We start from the raw sequence: 19,000 nt of genomic DNA on the forward strand, positions 1-19,000 counted from the left end.
GGAGACTCAGCAGCAAACCGATCATATGATAGTTGAAATGGACGCCATTTGAGCTCTGTGTCGCTCCGCGTTTTGTCTGTCTCGAAACTAAATAAAAAATGCTGTAGTTTCTTTGGTATTATTTAGGAATATCTCGTGTGTAATGATAGAAAACAACACGTTTTACATTTTTCTTGTGATTCTCTGTTTTACACATCGAGAAACGGATCTCCCTATTGCTAACGTCATTTTCATCGTCTGCTCATTATATGACGTCGTGATTGTTCATTGGATGTAACGTGAGAATTTGCAATGCCCAGATTGAAAGAATGCAGGTAATTTTTCCATCTGTAAACTTGTTTTTAAATGCTGTATTTGAGCCCTTCCTTTTGCAACAGCAACGGCATCAATAATAAGGCAACAATAAACACAATAGTATGCCATATATCACGGGCTGCTGGTGGCACCTTAATTGGGGAGGACGAGTAATGGCAGGAATGGAATAAATGGAATGGTATCAAGCACATTAAACGCATGGTTCAATGTATTTAAAACCATTCCGTTCACTCCATTCCAGCCATTATTAGCCATCCTCCCCTCACCAACCTCATGTGAATTAGAATTTTCTTAACATTACAGTACAAACAGACAACTTGTGGATATGAGATACATTTAGTATTTGGTTCATAAAGCCTTTAGAATTTTTTTGAAATCATGATCAGAATCAGAATCCATTTTATTCACCAAGTACATTTACACACACATACTCAGAATTGTACTTAGTGATATGGTGCTGCTAGTGATAGACTAAGAGACAGAATACAGACAGCGGAGTTTAAACAAAGTTTACATACATTATAAACAACTAGCTAGAGTGAGCATAGAGCTATAAGAATTAGCAGATATACAAATACACAGTGGGTATACAGTTGATATACAGTGGATGTACAAATTTACAGTATCAGTATGAATCAGTGGAGGCTGCTGAGGGGAGGATGGCCATTACCATGAGCCCATCCTCCCCAATTAAAGTTCCACCAACCTCCTGTGGTATGAATATATCTAAATGCAGAGAGATTAACAGAGTGCAATTGCAGTATAGCCCAGGGGAAGAAACTTTTCAGGTGGCGGGAGGTTTTGGTCATGAGTGACCTGAACCGCCTGCCAGAGGGGAATTTTTGGAGGAGGGGGTGACTGGTGTGGGATGGGCCGGCAGTGATCTTTCCTGCACGCTTCCTTGTCCTGGAGTCGTGCAGGACCTCGATGGAGAGAAGATGGCAGCCGATGACCCTCTCTACAGCTAAAGTCCACAAACAATATCCTTGCATACATACACCAAAAATATATACTAAGAATGCTATGTACAGCAGCAGATATATTACAGTGAGCTTTGTCAAGAATCCAGTATTTAAATATGCAGTGTGTATAAACAGTGTAACAAAAATGCAATATATTGGAATGAGCTATGTGAAAAATACAGTATACACAGTAAAACTTTTCACTGTAAATGTACCACATTATAGTGGCACCAGAGTTGCCAGCTTAATGCTGTCATTTTTCTTTAGAACTATTTTTCTTACTGTAAAACATATTACAGCATCACTGTAATGAGGGCGGTGCAGCTGCCATACCAGGTGGTGATGCAGCCAGACAGAATGCTTTCAATCATACATAGGCTATTGATGGATTTATATGTTGCCTACATTTACATTATTCTACACTTCAATGTTAAATTCAATGTTAAATGATGATGTAAAATAGTGTCAACTATTTACAGGAATGTTATTCTCCTATCCTCTTATTCTGAATGGCAATGGTAACTTACCTTTTGCATAAATTAGTGACTGCAGCCTCTACTGGCTACAGTTGTTGGATTCATTACAGACAGACACAAGTAGCTGGATATATTTAAGAAATAATGCCAGAGGGGGTGTGGTATATGGCCAATATACCACGGCTAAGGGCTGTTCTTATGCACGACACCATGCAATGCGGAGTGCCTGGACACAGCCTTTAGCAAAGGTATATTGGCCATATACCACAAACCCCCGAGGTGCCTTATTGCTATTATAAACTGGTTACCAACATAAATAGAGCAGTAAAAATACATGTTTTGTCATACCTATGGTATACAGTCTGTTATAAACTGGTGGTTCGAGCCCTGAATGCTGATTGGCTGACAGCTGTGGTATATCAGACTGTATACCATGGGTATAACAAAACATGTATTTTTACTGCTCGAATTATGTCGGTAACCAATATATTACGTTGGTAAGCCATGGTATATTTAAGCAATAAGGCACCTTGGGTTTGTGGTATGTGGCCAATATACCAAGGCTAAGGGCTGTGTCCAGGCACTCCGTGTTGTGTTGTGCTGAAGAACAGCCCTTAGAAGTGGTATATTGTCCATATACCACACTTCCTCGGGCCTTATTGCTTAAATATACCACAGCTTTCAGCCAATCGGCATTCAGGGCTCGAACCCAGTTTATACCATTCTTGGTTACGTTGTAGGGGAACCGCCCCCATGACACTAAGGTACGCATGTGCGTGTTCTGTGCCCTTCTTCGAAGTTGTCGCTGGAGAATGAGAGTAGAAACGCGGCTACATGTTGTTGGTTAGAATAGTTTGAAGTATCTGAAATACACATTTGTCTCATCTAATTTCCATGGAAGATACTGGTAAGTTGTCGCAAACCTCTTTGCGCAAATGTTGTATTTCATTTCGCGAATTTACCAGTTCGGTTGCTGTAACGACGTGAAGATGGTGGACGTGTGCGGTCTGGCTAGCTAGCTAACTAGGCCCAAACCGACGCAAGGTTGAAGCCCTAACTTTAAGACAATTAACGTTATTTGGGATTAGAATGGAACGGGTCGCCTTTTCCTAGTTACAATCTTTATCACAACACGCAGTAACGTTACTAACGTTTTATTTTAGAGGATACCTACAGAGTGGGTAGTTAGTTTGGTAATTCAAACATCTAACTACGCTAGCTAGCTAACGTCATTGAGTGTGTACTGACCAATGATTTAGCTAGCTAGTTAAACACTGACTGCAGTAGGTTGCTAAACCAATTTTACAATTGTGTGCCGTTCTTGAATGATGACCAAAAGCTCTAGCTAACTATCAAAAAAATTGTCTAACTAGATAGCTAGTTATTTCAGTAGCTAACTAGTTGATTGACCGGATTAAATGTTGTTTAACTAGATACATAACGTGCTACTATCACCAGCATGCTCACCTGTAGTCAGCTAGCTAGCATGCTATACAACTCACTGCTCAGTGCGTCTCTTAACAAGTCAACAGATGCGGTCAGAGTAAGGATTATTTGGCTCACAGTTATTTGAATAATCCCTGTTGAGTTTGACTTGGATGGTTTAGGTTAATATCTGGAGCACGTATGATAAATACATTTAGATTAACGTTACCTATCTAGCCATATCTGGATATGTGGGCACATTTGGATCAGCCATACAGATTTTATTGAATGTCAAACCTTGGTTGATAAGGATTTTTTTCGTGCACTAGTAGATATGCCCAAAGAACCCACAATAACTCAGTTATGTCAATATTGTCTAGATCCACTCCTGATTCTAAAACACTTTACTGTAAGCCAAAGCTAATAATTACCCTCAACCCCTTTTGATGTTGTGTTGTTGATTGATGTGCAACCTGTGTCCCTTTCCAAACCTGCATCTCTCAGACGAGCCCATGATGGGGATGTTGGACACAGACAGCTCTGAGAGTGGGGACTCCCCAGCCATGGAGGGCAACGGAGATGGCTTCCTCCCATACCTGCCTGTCCTCATGCACCCTGCTGAATGGACCATGGACCAGGTCAGTGGTGAAAATAGACAGGTTTGCTCTGGGAAATCGAGAAATGCCTCTGAGCGTAATCACAAAGACAATGCCCTGTCATCATTACTCTAAACGCCACATAGCCAATGTCATGTTTTTTTGCTTGCAGTCCGAGTAAACCACAATGCTTTCAACTTTAAATAATGTTGTCGTTTCAAGCAGTGCCCTTTGCCTACTTTTCTTCCTACCAGGTTCCCCCTGACAACCTCACCACAGTTATCCACGACACTGACTCAGAGTCAGATCAGTCATCACCGGAGGTAATCAAGCAGCACCAGGACCAGCAGTCTGATCTGGGATCAGTTGAACAAGCAGTGCAGCACTTCCAGCTAGCGAGTGCCAAGCTCTTCCAAGAGGAGGATTCAGATGATCAGTTTTGTTCTCCCCAGGTAGAACAACAGAACCCAATGGAAGCGTCGTCAGAAGAAGAAAGCAAGGATGGACAGAACAACCAAGCGGATGCCACAGAGTCTCTGATGCAGGGTGAGAAGATGTCAGAGGCTGTAGAACAGCAACAAGATCCAGCCCAAGCCCAGCCACTAATGATTGCAGAAGATGGAAGTCCAGCTAACATGGAGCTGGAAGAATCCAAAGAGATGCCCGAGCAGGGGGAACCTGTTGAGGTACCAGCTGAGGACCCAGCTGTCCCCACAGAGCCCCTCATCCCTGCTGAGTACGAGAAGCTGGTTAAAGGGTGTGAGGAGAACCCTGAAGACTTCAATGGTTGGGTCTACCTGCTGCAGTATGTGGAGCAAGAGGTGAGCGTGGAGAAGTCCTGGAATTTTTATGTGGACCCTTGTATTGTGAATAGGTGTAATCTGGTCTCATAGTCTTCTGTATTGAAAACTACGTTTTAAAATCTCAATGCGACTAAACCTGATTGATTAAAGGGTTAGATCAGGGCTCCGACCCTGTTCCTGGAGAGCCACTGTTTTTTTTTCTTCTCCAACCCTAATCCATCACACCCGATTCTAAAAATCAGCTGGTGTAGTCATTGCTATCAAGGACTCCTTGGGATGTTCCTACCCTAAACCCTAACCCTTTCACCTTTCAACTTCAATGTGGTAGGGACGTCCTACGGATCGCAGATAGCACGGATGTAACAGGAGAGTAACTCTCCCGGAACAGCATTGGAGAGCTTGTGGTTAGATGAATATGTGGCTTGATTTGGTTAAAGTCACATTGATGAAAATTAATATTTTTTCTTCAGAATCATCTCGGTGTTGTGAGGAAGGCGTTTGATACATTTTTCCTGCACTACCCCTACTGCTACGGCTACTGGAAGAAGTTTGCTGACACTGAGAAGAAGCATGGCAATGTGCAGGTGGCAGAGGAGGTAAGTGTGAAATGAGCTTGTCTTTCGCTGCTGATGTAGTCAATAGTGTAAATGGACGTCTCCACCTATCCGTTGTGTTGATCTGAAAGGACTTGCCAGGGTTAGTTTGTTCTCTCTACTTTTTGGGTCCTTGCTGTGGCAGTTATTGGCTTTTCAGTCTCTCATTCACCAATGGCCTTTTGTCTCCTGTCCCCAGGTGTACCGGCGAGGTGTGCAGGCCATCCCCCTCAGTGTGGATCTGTGGCTTCACTACATGTCCTTCATCAAGGACAACGCTGACCATGAAGACCCAGAGACACCAGGACGCATTAGAGCGTGAGTAAAGATCCTTGTCGTCACTGAAAAGTGAAAGACCAAATCTCTCACCTCAACACACACACACTCCTGTAAAAGCTTTGTGCATGGTGACACTTCAACAATCAAAACGACATGTCTTACTGATCTTTTCAGGTCATAGACTACATGATTAACAATGCCCTATGTTCTTTCCCACAGTGCGTATGAGCATGCTGTGTTGGCAGCAGGGACAGACTTCCGCTCTGACCGTCTGTGGGAGGCCTACATCAACTGGGAGACGGAGCAGGAGAAACTGGCTAACGTCACGGCCATCTACGACCGAATCCTGGGCATCCCCACCCAGCTCTACTCACAGCACCTCCAGAGGTACGAGGGGTCAGCTCATTCACAATGGGTTTTGATAAATCATCCATGAGGGTTATGGTTATAGAATTAATACAAGGTGCTTGGAGACACTAACCCTGGCAATTCAATTTGTAAACTCATGGCTGCCTGATATTATGATGCAATAATTTCCATGGTCATTTGGGATGCTCTCTACTGATGCTGGATTGTCATGGAAATGTATAATGATGTTAACTGATCTGGCTCATGGAATGTATTTGTTTTAACGTCAGTTGAGTTGACTCAACCAGGCACAGCACAGATTGAAGGGTCTATGCAAACTCTGCATCCTTGGGACCCCCATTGAAGTTGACATTTTTAAAATGTTATGGTTAGGGAGGTCCCAAGGATCCCAGAAAGTACTGACTTAGATTGAAGGGTATACCTGCTTTTACTTTCTGGCATGGGTACACTCAAAATGGCTGCCAGTCCACCCATTATGCCATCATTGACTTGAATGGGGACGTCCGTTCTATTCATTCTATTTCTGTTATGGTCAACATTTCGGGTAGTGGGTAGCTAAGATAAATCAAGTTCCCTGCCATCCAGGACCTCTATACCAGGCGGTGTCAGAGGAAGGCCGTAAAAAAATTCTGCCCCCAGCAACCCAGGTCATAGACTGTTCTCTCCGTTACCGCATGGCAGAATTCTGAACCGCTTCTACCCCCAAGCCATAAGAATGCCAAATAGTTATCCAAATACCTACCCGGACTATCTGCATTGACCCTTTATGCACTAACTCTTTCGACTCATCACATACGCTGCTTTTACTGTTTATTATGTATCCTGTTGCCTAGTCACTTTACCTCTACCTATATGTATATATCTACTTCAATTACCTCCTACCCCTGCACATTGACTCTACTGGTACCCTGTGTGTATATAACCAAGTTATCATTACTCATTGTGTATTTATTCCTTGTTATTTTAAATATTTTTCTATCTACATTGTTGGTAAGAGCCCATAAGTAAACCTTTCACTGTCAGTCTACTCCTGTTTACGAAGCATGTGACAAATACAATTTGATTTGATTCCTTTCCAGTCCCCAGCACCAGGGCTGGCCTACAGGCAGGGTGCATACGGTAGATCTGTTGCACTTGCTATGCTTCCCGTTAAGTTTAGTTTTTGTGTTGTGTTACTTTCGGTTTAGTACACCAGCTGAAAACTTCTGGTAGTAGTTTGACTTCTGGTAGTAGTTTTGGTTGTCCTAGTGATGAATTGAATGTCTCTTTGCAGGTTCAAAGAGCATGTGCAGAACAACAACCCCAAACACTTCCTGTCAGAGGAGGAGTTTGTCCAGCTGAGGGTGGAGCTAGCCAAAGCCAACGTAGCAGCTGCAACCAATGGGGAAGGAGAGGAAGCAACACCTGCCGAGGAGCTCCCGCCAGGCACCGAAGATCTCCCAGATCCTGCAAAGGTACGACTCCACCTCCTCACCCTCGAGGAGGGGTTGATATGCCACAACATGCCAGAGAGTTAGGAAAGAGGCCCTCGCCTCATCATCCTTGGAGAGAAACACAAATCTGTGCAGGTTTGAAGAGGTGTCTTTCCGTCAGCAGCCAAGCCAATGAGTACGTGGGGGATTCAAGTTGGCATCATCCAGTCAGGGACTCGACTTAAAGTGGGTCAGGAATGGATGGATCGTGGGCCGGCTGGCCAAGTCGAGTGACCCCTCGTCCTTTCCAGTCCCCAGCACCAGGGCTGGCCTACAGGCAGGGTGCATACGGTACATACCCTGCCCCGGGTCGGGCCTCGGTCCCTGGGTCGGCCCCCTCGCCTTCGACAGGCAGGGCCCCTGCTAGTCTCTGGCTCTCTCGGCCTCATGGTGATGTAAATAATCTTGGCAGCTGGACATGCAGTTTGCACATCAGTGGAGAATGAGATTGTTACGAGATTGTTTTAAAGTGAAGTGAGGAGGTTAACATTGAGTGTCTTGTGTTCTGTGTAGAGGGTGACGGAGATTGAGAACATGCGACACAAGGTGATCGAGTCGCGCCAGGAGGTGTTCAACCAAAACGAGCAGGAGGTCAGCAAACGCTGGGCCTTCGAGGAAGGGGTGAGTACTGACACATCTTTTTAATGATCAGAATTTCATCCAATTATATTTCATATTGCTAAAAGGAATAGTTCACATACCTCTAAAGTGGGCTTTGTCAAGCTGGGTTGAGATTGAATGGGATGGTGCCACTCTTTCCCATTCATTTGTGATTGAGGCCTGCAGATGTCTACAAAATAGATGGAATAGGATGTATAAAAATATCGGACAACTGTTGGTTTTATTAGGTTAACTATCCCTAATTCTCCGAAGTGGTTATTTTTGTCCTTGCACCATTTTGAATGCTCTGTTTTTCCTATCCCCCTGTAGATAAAACGCCCCTACTTCCATGTCAAAGCCCTGGAGAAAACCCAGCTCAGCAATTGGAAGGAGTACCTGGACTATGAGATCGAAAACGGCACTCCCGAACGTGTGGTCGTTCTGTTCGAACGCTGCCTCATCGCCTGTGCTCTTTACGAGGACTTCTGGACAAAGGTAACCCAACCCTTAACCTTTGACACCTCAAAAATAATGAACCCCCCCGCACTTCCCCTATCAACGATTTCACTTCCTGACAACAGTAAATCGTCCTGCACATCTCTTCTTTGCGTGTATCGTTGATCTGTGACTCACTGTATCTGTTGTATTAGGGGATGGCCAGCTTTGCCATACAAGATTTGACTCCAGCATTTGCCAACTACTACGTTGCATCTTCTCCGTCTCCCACTACCTTACAGAAACTTATCTTATTGGTTCCATGAAGGTGCTGATGGGTTTACAAAGAACATTTCTAAAAACACGATCTTGTCAATGAAGAAATTCACTGGTTGAGTAAACTGGAAATGGATGTTTAAAATGTTGTCGTCCCCATCCCCTCCTCGTCTTCTCTCTCCACCTTCTTTCCATCCACCCCGTCCCTCTATTCCTCCAACCCTCCTCTCTTGCGTCTCTAAAGTATGCAAAATATATAGAAGGCTACAGCATTGATGGAGTGAGACATGTGTACAAGAAGGCGTGTACCATCCACCTGACCAAGAAGCCCAACATTCACCTGCTGTGGGCTGCGTTCGAGGAGCAACAGGGTGAGTGGTGTTTCTAGATCCCTCTTGACATCACATTCACATGTCAATAGACCTTAAGCAGATGCTCTTGTCCGAAGTGATTTACAAACAGGTACATTCAAATGAGGCTGAGCCAATCACGTAATACATGTTCAAAAGGACTGGTAGACTCTGTCTACAAAAACTAGTTAGAAACATTCAACCCAGAAGTGGAACTGAGTTTCTGTCATTTGTTTCCTTGCAGGGAACATAGCGGAGGCGCGCCGCATCCTGAAGGCTCTGGAGGCTGCGGTACCAGCCCTAGCTATGGTGCGTCTGCGGCGGGTCAGCCTGGAGCGGCGCCACGGCAACCTGGAGGAGGCGGAGGCCCTGCTGAGGGAGGCGATTGCGTCGGGGAAGAACACCAGCGAGACGTCGTTCTACGCCGTGAAGCTGGCCCGGCAGCTGCTGAAGGTGCAGAGAAGCCTCGCCAAGGCCCGCAAGGTGCTGCTGGACGCCATAGACAAGGACCAGGTAAGAGCACAAAACTAGATGAGGAATGGAGTCACTTGGTACAGGATCTTGATATTGAGATGTGTTATTGAGATGCATGGTGCCGAAGGGAGTTTGATTTGGAGAAACCATTTGAGTTCATTATTAATCTGCTTTGTGTTTGCGCCTCTCCCAAGGCGAGTGCTAAACTCTATCTGAACCTGCTGGAACTGGAGTACAGTGGGGACGTGCAGCAGAACGAAGTGGACATCTTGGCCTGCTTCGACCGTGCCCTGAGCAGCCCGCTGCCTCTCGACTCCCGTCTCACCTTCTCTCAGCGCAAGGTCGAGTTCCTCCAGGACTTTGGCAGCGACATCAACAAGTCAGTTCACATGCAGTACCTACTTACAAATACAATGAATGAATGTTTCATGACCAGTGTTCAAATTCGTCTGTGAATGACTGTGCCCTTTCCACTTGGAGCTACAATATGTACTTTTCTGGGCGACCCGACCAAATTCACATTGATCTGTCATTCTCATTGAAAGCAAGTCTAAGAAGCGGTAGATCTGTTGCACTTGCTATGCTTCCCGTTAAGTTTAGTTTTTGTGTTGTGTTACTTTCGGTTTAGTACACCAGCTGAAAACTTTATTTTTGGTTGTGGAAAAGATATTTCACAGCGGTTTTGGATAGTGCAATGATTCTTTACACCACGCGTCAAACTCATTCCACGGATGGCATGCGGGTTTTCGCTCCTCCCTTGTACTTAATTGATTAATTAAGGTCACTAATTAGTAAGGAACTCCCTTCACCTGGTTGTCTAGGTCTTAATTGAAAGAGAAAAAACAAAAACCAGCAGACACTAGACCCTCCATGGAATGAGTTTGACACCCCTAGTCTACACTATACTTGTTTTGTCACAAACTGAAATTAGGCGAACTAGAATTTTTGCCACCAGGAAATGGCGGAGCCATTTCTGCATAGTGAGTTTTTTAAATCTCAACCATGTATTATTTTTTAACCCTCACAGGTTAGTGACTGCGTACGATGAACACCAGAAGCTTCTGAAAGAAAATGAGTCGGCAAAGAGGAAAGCAGAGAATGGGTAAGATTTCAGTTTGTTTACTTCCCTCAGCTTAACATTGGCGTCATTGATTACAAAATAATCTGATTGGTAAGATACTTCATAGGAGGTTGTGAATCACCATGCTTGAATTGGTTATTTGGGTGCTCTTGATTGACCTGAACCTGTTCCTTTGTGTCCCTGCAGCTCACAGGAAACCGAGTCGAAGAGACAGCGTACAGACGAGCACTCAGGCTCAGGGCACATGATGCAGGGAGATGTGCAGGGTAACAACTCTGCCTACAACTACAACTGGTACCACGTGAGTCCTATGATAAAGAGCAGAGTCAAACCTGCTGTTTTACACCCAATTTATGTTGCAGTGAGCGATATACCCAGTTTATTAGGTACACCACCCCGTTCATGAAAATGGTTCGTTCCGGCAGACAGTCATGTGGCCGTGGCTTGCTATATAAAGCAGGTAGACAGGCATCAAGGCATTCAGTTACTGTTTGATTTAAATGGGCAAATGAGTGACCTACGCGACTGAGCGTGGTATGATTGTCAGTGCCAAGCACACCTGTTCCAGTAAATCTGAAAAAGGCTGGGCTTTTCACACGCGCGTGTCTAGGGTTTCCTGTGAAAACCTTCCAGTCAGCAGCAGTCCTGTGGGAGAAAACAGCTTGTTGATGAGCGAGGTCGAAGGAGAATGGCATGACTCGTGCAGGCTAGCAGGCAGGCCAAAAACAGGCAAATAACTGAGCAGTACAACAGTGGTGTGCAGAACGGCATCTCGGAACACACAACTCGTCGATCCTCGTCACGGATGGGCTATTGCAGCAAGCAGACGTCCACACCGGGTTCCACTCCTATCAGCTAAAAACAAGGACATTTGAGGAATGGAAAAACGTTGCCTCGTCTGATGAATCCCGGTTCCTGTTGCGTCAGTTTAATGGCAGAGTCAGGATTTGGCTTAAGCAGAAGGAGTCCATGGCCCCATCCTGCCTGGTGTCAACAGTATAGGCTGTTGGTGTAACAGTGTGGGGAATGTTTTCCCGGCACATGTTTGGTCCCTTGATACCAATTGAGCAACGTTTGAACGCCACACCTTGTAGAATTCAGGCTGACCTGGTACTAGATGGGTGTATCTAATTAACGGGCCTCTGAGTATTTTCACCATACTATGCCTAGGTGACAAATGTCATACTGTCTCTGACACAAGACTCGAGGCAAAATTGCTTCTCGATGAGTAAAAAATGGGAATATGATAGTGTTGCACTCTTCTCTTCATCTATTGACCCTAAAGCTGGAATGAAATGTTTCTAAGTATTTGAAGGAATGCCAACTAACCCTGTCTTTCTTTGCTTTCCTTCTACAGCAACAGTACAACAACTGGGGACAGAACTCCTGGGGACAGTACAACCAGTATTCCCAGCAGTATAACCAGTACTACCCCCCTCCACCTACATAAGGTCTTGCAGACAGAAAGAGAGATGAGGAAGCATCTTTCTACCCAGCCCAATTGCTCATTTCAGCTAGCCCCGCCTCCTGTGTGATGTCATTTGTTACCATTGGACATTAGATTAGCACATTTACTGTCATCACCATTGTCATTCATTCATTGGCTGGCTGGTTTTTGTGTTGCTTGCGCATGTGTTGATGCGGACTTCATATTAATTTTATTTTCTCAGTTGAAAAGAAGCAATGATGTTTTCAATTTTTTGATTGACTGCATAATTCGATATCTCAGTGGGGGGAATCTAGTTATGTTTGATACAGATTATATATTTGTATGGAGGTAGTGGTACCAGCTATGCTCCTTCCTGAGCCTCTTCTCTGCTTTCCTAAACTGTGAGCTTTTTAAGATGAAGGTTTTTGTTTCCTGGGACAAAAATAGAAATGAATGAAAATGTTTGTTTATTTCATAATAAAGAGATGAATATCCTACTTCGTGTTTTGTTATTCCCTGAATTAATCCGTATTTGTACGATATTAACGTCACCGCCATTGCGGCGAAATTAAACCAAACGGGAACATATTGAAGAGTATTCATATGTAACCAATCATGTAGATACTCATGGAGCAGTATAAGGTGTGGCCCAGAGCTAAAAAGCTGGTTCTGTTTACTGTCTAGATCCAGCAGTTGAAACAGCATGATGTATCATATCATTACATGTTTCTGTATGACAGGCAAACATTTACAATGATATTTGTATACAAAATAATAGAAAAAAATCTATTTTATTCATGAATACAATTCCATGGGCTTTTTATGGTAGTGCCCTTAGCCTTATCTACGTCACACGTTGACACATGCGCACCGCCTACGCTCCGAAAGTCCTTTTTTTGCATAGTGTTGAACGACTAGCATCAACCGAGGTAAGGCCTGTGCAAATGTATTTAAAATATTGCATATTATACCCATTAGAGACTATATATAAGCTCAGAATATGTACTTCACCATCCACGACGAATAATGATTTATTATATTGCCTTATATTGAGCAATTTTTATATCGTTTTTCCGGAACCGCGTGCACCATGTGGCTAGCAACTTTAGTTATGTGGCTGACTAGCTAATCAAACGACCATGGATGCGTAGCTATTCGTTAAGGTCGTAACTATAATACATCCTCGTGTTGCTGATTTGCAAACATATTGCCTGCCTAGGTATGTCTAAATGCAACTTTAGCTAGCCAGTCAACTTCCAAACCTGACAGCTATGCTTTGTCTTTGCTGCGAAGTGGTAGTTATTGGTTCCTAAATTGCTTATTTCTATTGGTATCTAACAGATGTGCCACCTAGGCAGGAAAAATGTCAATGCGTCGTCATCCCTAGCTCAGTCGTTATTGCTTTTTAGAGCGGATTCAAGTCACATTTGGACCAATGACACCCAGTTTGCTGCCAACTGTTCTCATACTAAAAGCTAACGAACCATCTCTTCCTATCCACAGCATCAAGATGCAGCTCTTCTTGCGTGCCCAGAACACTCACACCCTTGAGGTGACCGGACAGGAGACCGTTAGAGAAATAAAGGTGAGAGGCCACGCTTGGATAAATCAATGATCATTGTGGTGTAATTGGTGTACTGTCTTGAGTCTACAGTTCCACCTCGTCTTGTTACTTGCATGTAAATTGTTTGGATGTATCCATGTCTGGAGCAAACCAGTAAGTGTGTCTGTTGGGTTGTTTTAGCTCCATGTCCAGACTCTGGAGGGTCTCCTAGTGGAGGACCAGGTGCTATTGCTGGACAGTTCCCCCTTGGAGGACGCTTCCTCTCTGGTGGACTGTGGCATCTCTGAGTACTGCACCTTGGAAGTGGCTGGCCGACTTCTGGGAGGTCAGTACTCGGGCAGCAGGTATCCTAGCGGTTAAGAGCACTGGGCCAGTAACCAAAAGGTTGCTGGTTCGAATCCTTAAGCTGTCTAGGTGAAATCTGCCGACGTGCCCTTGAGCAAGGCACATAGCCCTAATTGCTCTTGTAAGTGGCTTTGGATAAGACAAATGATGGAGAACCAAATACAGCTTGCTACAATGGTTTATGAAGTCCTGTACATGATCTCAATATGTGTCCTGATTTGAATACTTTCAAAATGTAACCTTCCTCCATTGAATGAAATCACAGCTATGAGAGGATTGGATTTTTGAAAGAAATATGGTTGGAATCCTTGACCTTTTTCACATTTTGTTATGTCACAGCCTTATTCTAAAATGGATTAAATACATTTTCCCTCTTTTTCTACACACAATACCCTATAATGACAGAGCAAAAATGAGTTTTTAGACATTTTTAAATAATAAAAACATGCCTCATTTACATAAGTATACAGACCCTTTGCTATGAGACTTGAAATTGAGCACAGGTGCATCCTGTTTCCATTGATCATCCTTGAGATGTTTCTACAACTTGATTTGGAGTGCACATGTGGTAAATTCAATTGATTTGGAAAGGCACACCCCTGTCTATATAAAGTCCCACAGTTGACAGTGCATGTCAGAGCAAAAACCAAGCCACGAGGTCAAAGGAATTGTCCATAGAGCTCTGAGACAGGATTGTGTCAAGACCCAGGTCGGGTTACTGGAGGGTACTAAAACATTTCTGCATCATTGAAGGTCCCCAAGAACACAGTGACCTCCATCATTCTTAAATGGAAGAAGTTTGGAACCATCAATACTCTTCCTAGAGTTGGCCGCCCGGCCAAACTGAGCAATCAGGGGAGAAGGATGTTGGTCAGGGAGGTGACCAAGAACCTGATGGTCACACTGACAAAGCTCCAGAGTTCCTCTGTGGAGATAGGAGAATCTTCCAGAAGAACAACCATCTCTGCAGCACTCCACCAATCAGGCCTTTATGGTAGAGTGGCCAGACGGAAGCCACTCCTTAGCAAAAGGACAGCCTGCTTGGAGTGTGCCAAAAGGCACCTAAGGACTCACCATGAGAAACAATATTCGCTGGTCTGATGAAACCAAGATTGAACTCTTTGGTCTGAATGCCAAGCGTCACGTCTGGAGGAAACCTGGCACCATACCTACGGTGAAACATGGTGGTAGTGTAACAGTATTACTTTAGTCCGTCCCCTCGCCCCGACCCGGGCGCACGCATCAACAACAGTCACCCACAAAACATCGTTACCCATTGCTCCACAAAGCCACAGCCCTTGCAGAGCAAGGGGAACCACTACTTCAAGGTCTCAAAGCGAGTGACGTCACCGATTGAAATGCTATTAGCGCGCGCCACCGCTAACTAACTAGCCATTTCACATCGGTTACACTAGCAGCATCATGCTGAGGGGATGTTTTTCAGCGGCAGGGACTGGAAGACTAGTCAGGATTGAGGGAAAGATGGACAGAGTAAAGTGCAGAGAGATCCTTGGTGAAAACCTGCTCCAGAGCGCTCAGGACATCAGACTGGGACAAAGGTTCACCTTCCAACAGGACAATGACCCTAAGCACACAGCCAAGACAATGCAGGAGTGGCTTCAGGACAAGTCTCTGAATGTCCTTGAGTGGCCTAGCCAGAGCCCGGACTTGAACCCAATTGAACATCTCTGGAGAGACCTGAAAATAGCTGTGCAGCGACGCTCCCCATCCAACCTGACAGTTCTTGAGAGGTTCTGTAGAGAAGAATGGGAGAAACTCCCGAAATACAGGTGTGCCAAACTTGTATCGTCATACCCAAGAAGAATCAAGGCTGTAATCGCTGCCAAAGGTGCTTCAACAAAGTACTGAGTAAAGGGTCTGAATACTTAAGTAAATGTGATATTAAATTGGTTTTATTTTGAATACATTTCTGAAAACCTGTTGTTGCTTTGTCATTATGGGGTATTGTGTGTAGATTTGATGAGGGGGGGAAACAATTAATACATTTTAGAATAAGGCTGTAATGTAACAAAATGTGGAAAAGTTAAGTTCTAAATCATTTGAATGCACTGTACAACTCCATTCAAGATCAGCAGTTAACTAATGAATGCTCTGTGAAGGTCTTCTATTGTCATTTCCATTGCTGTATGTTCACTTGGGATAATCTCTTTGCTTTCTCTCCCCACCAGGAAAGGTCCACGGCTCCCTGGCCCGTGCCGGTAAAGTGCGGGGACAGACACCCAAGGTCAGCAGATACTTTCTGATATTTTTTAAACATATACTCTTTATGACATTATGGTAGTTGGTTTTGTGGCAGTTGTTTCAAACTCGTTATAATTCCTGGATTAGTGTCTGCTAAATAATGTATTTCTGCATAGTAAGGACCATAGCACTGTCCCTCTATCACTCCAGGTTGACAAGCAGGAGAAGAAGAAGAAGAAGACTGGTCGTGCCAAGCGTCGCATCCAGTACAACAGGCGCTTCGTCAATGTTGTGCCCACCTTCGGCAAGAAGAAGGGCCCCAATGCCAACTCCTAAGAACCCTGTCCCCCCCTCAAGAGAACGCTGGAAGGTTTTCCTCCTGTACAGAATAAAGATTTGCCTTGGACTAAATAAAGATCTCATGTCTTGGGTGTTTATGAATTTGAGTTAGAATTTTTTAATAATTTACTTATTAGAAACTATTGTTTGGACAACACAATGACAAATTATTTGATGCTTTCTTGTTCAGGGGCTTTTGAATCTGAGCCTGTAGTTCTGCTGGTTTTCTGTTCTACCTGATAATGCCTATAAATAGTCGCACACTCCGTATATAAACTCCCAGTGATTTATTGGGTAAATCACCAACGTTTCAGCATCACTGCCTTCAGGGTAATGTCATGAATACTTGACCCAGGTTATGTAGACAATTAGTGCAACCAATGACACTAGTCATTAAGTTAATTAGAATTGAGTGAAGCTGTTAAACAATAGTTTATGGCATATTGAATATATTAGGTTATCATATGGAAACATTGAATATTGTACATACTATTAGGGTCAACATTGTTTAATTCAATTTCACATATTTGTTAACTATTACTCAGGTTCAACTATAATGTGTAATGTTAACATATTGGGTGTACACTGATAAGCTGTAGAAAGAATATAATTTATAATACTTGTTCATAAAAGAGAATTGTTCATAAGGGCCTGGGATCAAAGTCAATATTCAGACCACATGCTCAATGCCTGTGTATTTGAGGGAGGAGATTGGATGGTTAGTTTTAACAAAGTCAGCTGCTACTGGATAGTCAATGTACTTACACCTGATTGAGCTGCGGTGTTCAGCTATGCGTTGTTTTAATTGTCTTTTTGTTTGTCCTACATAGGCTTTCCCACATGAACAGGTGATGAGATAGATTTATCCCTTGGTCTTACATGAGATGATAGCCCTAACAGGGTTTTTTCTACCTGTATGTGGGTGTCTGAAGGATGTTTTTATAGTGCTATTGCACTGCGCATGAGCCACATTTGTAGTTCCCGTTTGGAATGGGTGTCAAGAGTTTCTGAGTGGGCTCAGGGGGCATGTCAGATCTCACCAAGCTATCTCCAATATTGCAACCACACTTATAGACCAGCAGTGGGGGTTCCTTGAAGAGGTGTGAGACTTTTTTTGTCTGATTGCAGAATATGCCAGTGATTTTTCAGGATCTCTTTCATTTTCTCTGTGTTCAGAGAACAGTTTCACTCAATTCATTCTAATTAACTTTATGACGCACCCCTCACTATTGTCATTGGTTGCACTGTTTGTCTACATAACCTGGTTCAAGCATTCATGACATTACCCTGAAGAAGGCAGTGATGCCGAAACATTGGTGATTTACCCAATAAATCAGTGGGAGTTTATGGAGTGCGCGACTATTTTTTATAGCGTATTCGCCATTAGTCAGCACCTCTACATAAAATAATTCTCTGGGTGTGTGCCAGCTCATGTTTTTTTATTAAACTACCCGATAATGGCACCCACCTCGGCTGCGTTGACAGGCAGCCCAATTCATATAGGTTTTCACTAATTGGTATTTTGACCAATGTAGATCAGCTCTGAAAAAGATCTGTGATTGGTAAAGACCAATTGGTGGAACAAAATATCAGAATTGGTCTGCCTGTCTAAACGCAGCCATTGTGTCCTAAATTGGTCCTTGATTTGAGGGGAAAAAATGTAAGTGGAACTGACTTAAAGGTTGTCTAATGGCATTTGGAAATTAATAAGGGATGTGGTCAAAACTGGTAATAAACACCATATGTTAAGAGTTCTGACAGCTGTCTAAAGTTTAAGTATACATGAACTGGGCTTGTTCAACAGAACCGGTGCAGTTCGTGCGGTTCTGACCGACTGTTTGTGTTGTACTACACACCTTCAGGTGGGTGTTTAGAACCCCTTTTAGATGGCTGGGAGGACTGGTTCTGATTAGAACAGACATGCATGTCTGATTTCAAGAGCAGGACCTTCCTTCCAAACCATTCACTACTGCCCAGTTTTCTGGCCCAAACACACCCAATAAACAAGACCTGATGTACGTGTCAATTTAGTCTCCAAAATTGGTTTATTAATCTTTAAAAAGGACATGCATGCAAAAGAACAAGAATAAACAGGAAGGCTTTCCTCTGCGGTGTGTAACTGTCAGGCAGGATGCCCCATCTGTACAGTGTTGTCCGGTCATCACTATCTAGCCATGCTGGAAAGGACAGAAGCATGGCACCTTCTCAACTCACCACAAATAACCCTGGTCAGTTCCTGCTTCAGACAATATGCCAAAACAATGATAAAAAGGACTTGACTTAAGCAGAAAAAGACAAACAACCAGACTAACCTTAAAAAAGGGTTACTTCGGGATTCTGGCAATGAGTCAGATGAACTGGTGGATAGCATTTTTATGTCTCCGTGTCAGTCATCCAACCACTCCAGTGTTTAATTGCTATATTGTAATTACTTTGCCACCATGGCCTATTTATTGCCTTACCTCTCTTATCCTACCTCATTTGCACATGCTGTATATAGATTTTTCTACTGTATTATTGATTGAATGTTTGTTTATTCCATGTGTAACTCTGTTGTTGTATGTGTCGAACTGCTTTGCTTTATCTTGGCCAGGTCGCAGTTGCAAATGAGAACT

General features: G+C 43.7%; 2 protein-coding genes across 4 annotated transcripts; both read left to right on the forward strand.

The window, feature by feature from the left end:
- Positions 1-17: 17 nt before the first annotated feature.
- On the forward strand, positions 18-12,432 carry LOC120019098 (pre-mRNA-processing factor 39-like). Of its 3 annotated transcripts, XM_038962354.1 has the most exons (16): positions 2,529-2,660; positions 3,683-3,816; positions 4,029-4,097; positions 4,227-4,595; positions 5,048-5,173; positions 5,370-5,488; positions 5,669-5,836; positions 7,092-7,272; positions 7,804-7,911; positions 8,221-8,385; positions 8,846-8,972; positions 9,196-9,464; positions 9,620-9,804; positions 10,453-10,527; positions 10,693-10,807; positions 11,864-12,432. In XM_038962354.1, exons 1-16 carry the CDS (start codon positions 2,648-2,650, stop codon positions 11,954-11,956), a joined length of 2,316 nt encoding a protein of 771 aa, XP_038818282.1. In that variant the 5' UTR covers positions 2,529-2,647; the 3' UTR covers positions 11,957-12,432. The 3 variants fall into 3 exon arrangements, with proteins under 3 accessions (XP_038818281.1, XP_038818282.1, XP_038818280.1); XM_038962353.1 differs by lacking the exon at positions 2,529-2,660 and adding an exon at positions 18-314 and having other exon boundaries at positions 4,029-4,595; XM_038962352.1 differs by having other exon boundaries at positions 4,029-4,595.
- A 353-nt stretch (positions 12,433-12,785) lies between these two features.
- On the forward strand, positions 12,786-16,477 carry LOC120019101 (ubiquitin-like protein FUBI). Its single transcript, XM_038962357.1, has 5 exons — positions 12,786-12,864; positions 13,439-13,520; positions 13,680-13,824; positions 16,034-16,089; positions 16,257-16,477. Exons 2-5 carry the CDS (start codon positions 13,446-13,448, stop codon positions 16,380-16,382), a joined length of 402 nt encoding a protein of 133 aa, XP_038818285.1. The 5' UTR covers positions 12,786-12,864; positions 13,439-13,445; the 3' UTR covers positions 16,383-16,477.
- Positions 16,478-19,000: the final 2,523 nt, after the last annotated feature.

This window comes from Salvelinus namaycush, chromosome 24, assembly GCF_016432855.1.
Source record: "Salvelinus namaycush isolate Seneca chromosome 24, SaNama_1.0, whole genome shotgun sequence".
Taxonomy (NCBI): Eukaryota; Metazoa; Chordata; class Actinopteri; order Salmoniformes; family Salmonidae; genus Salvelinus; species Salvelinus namaycush.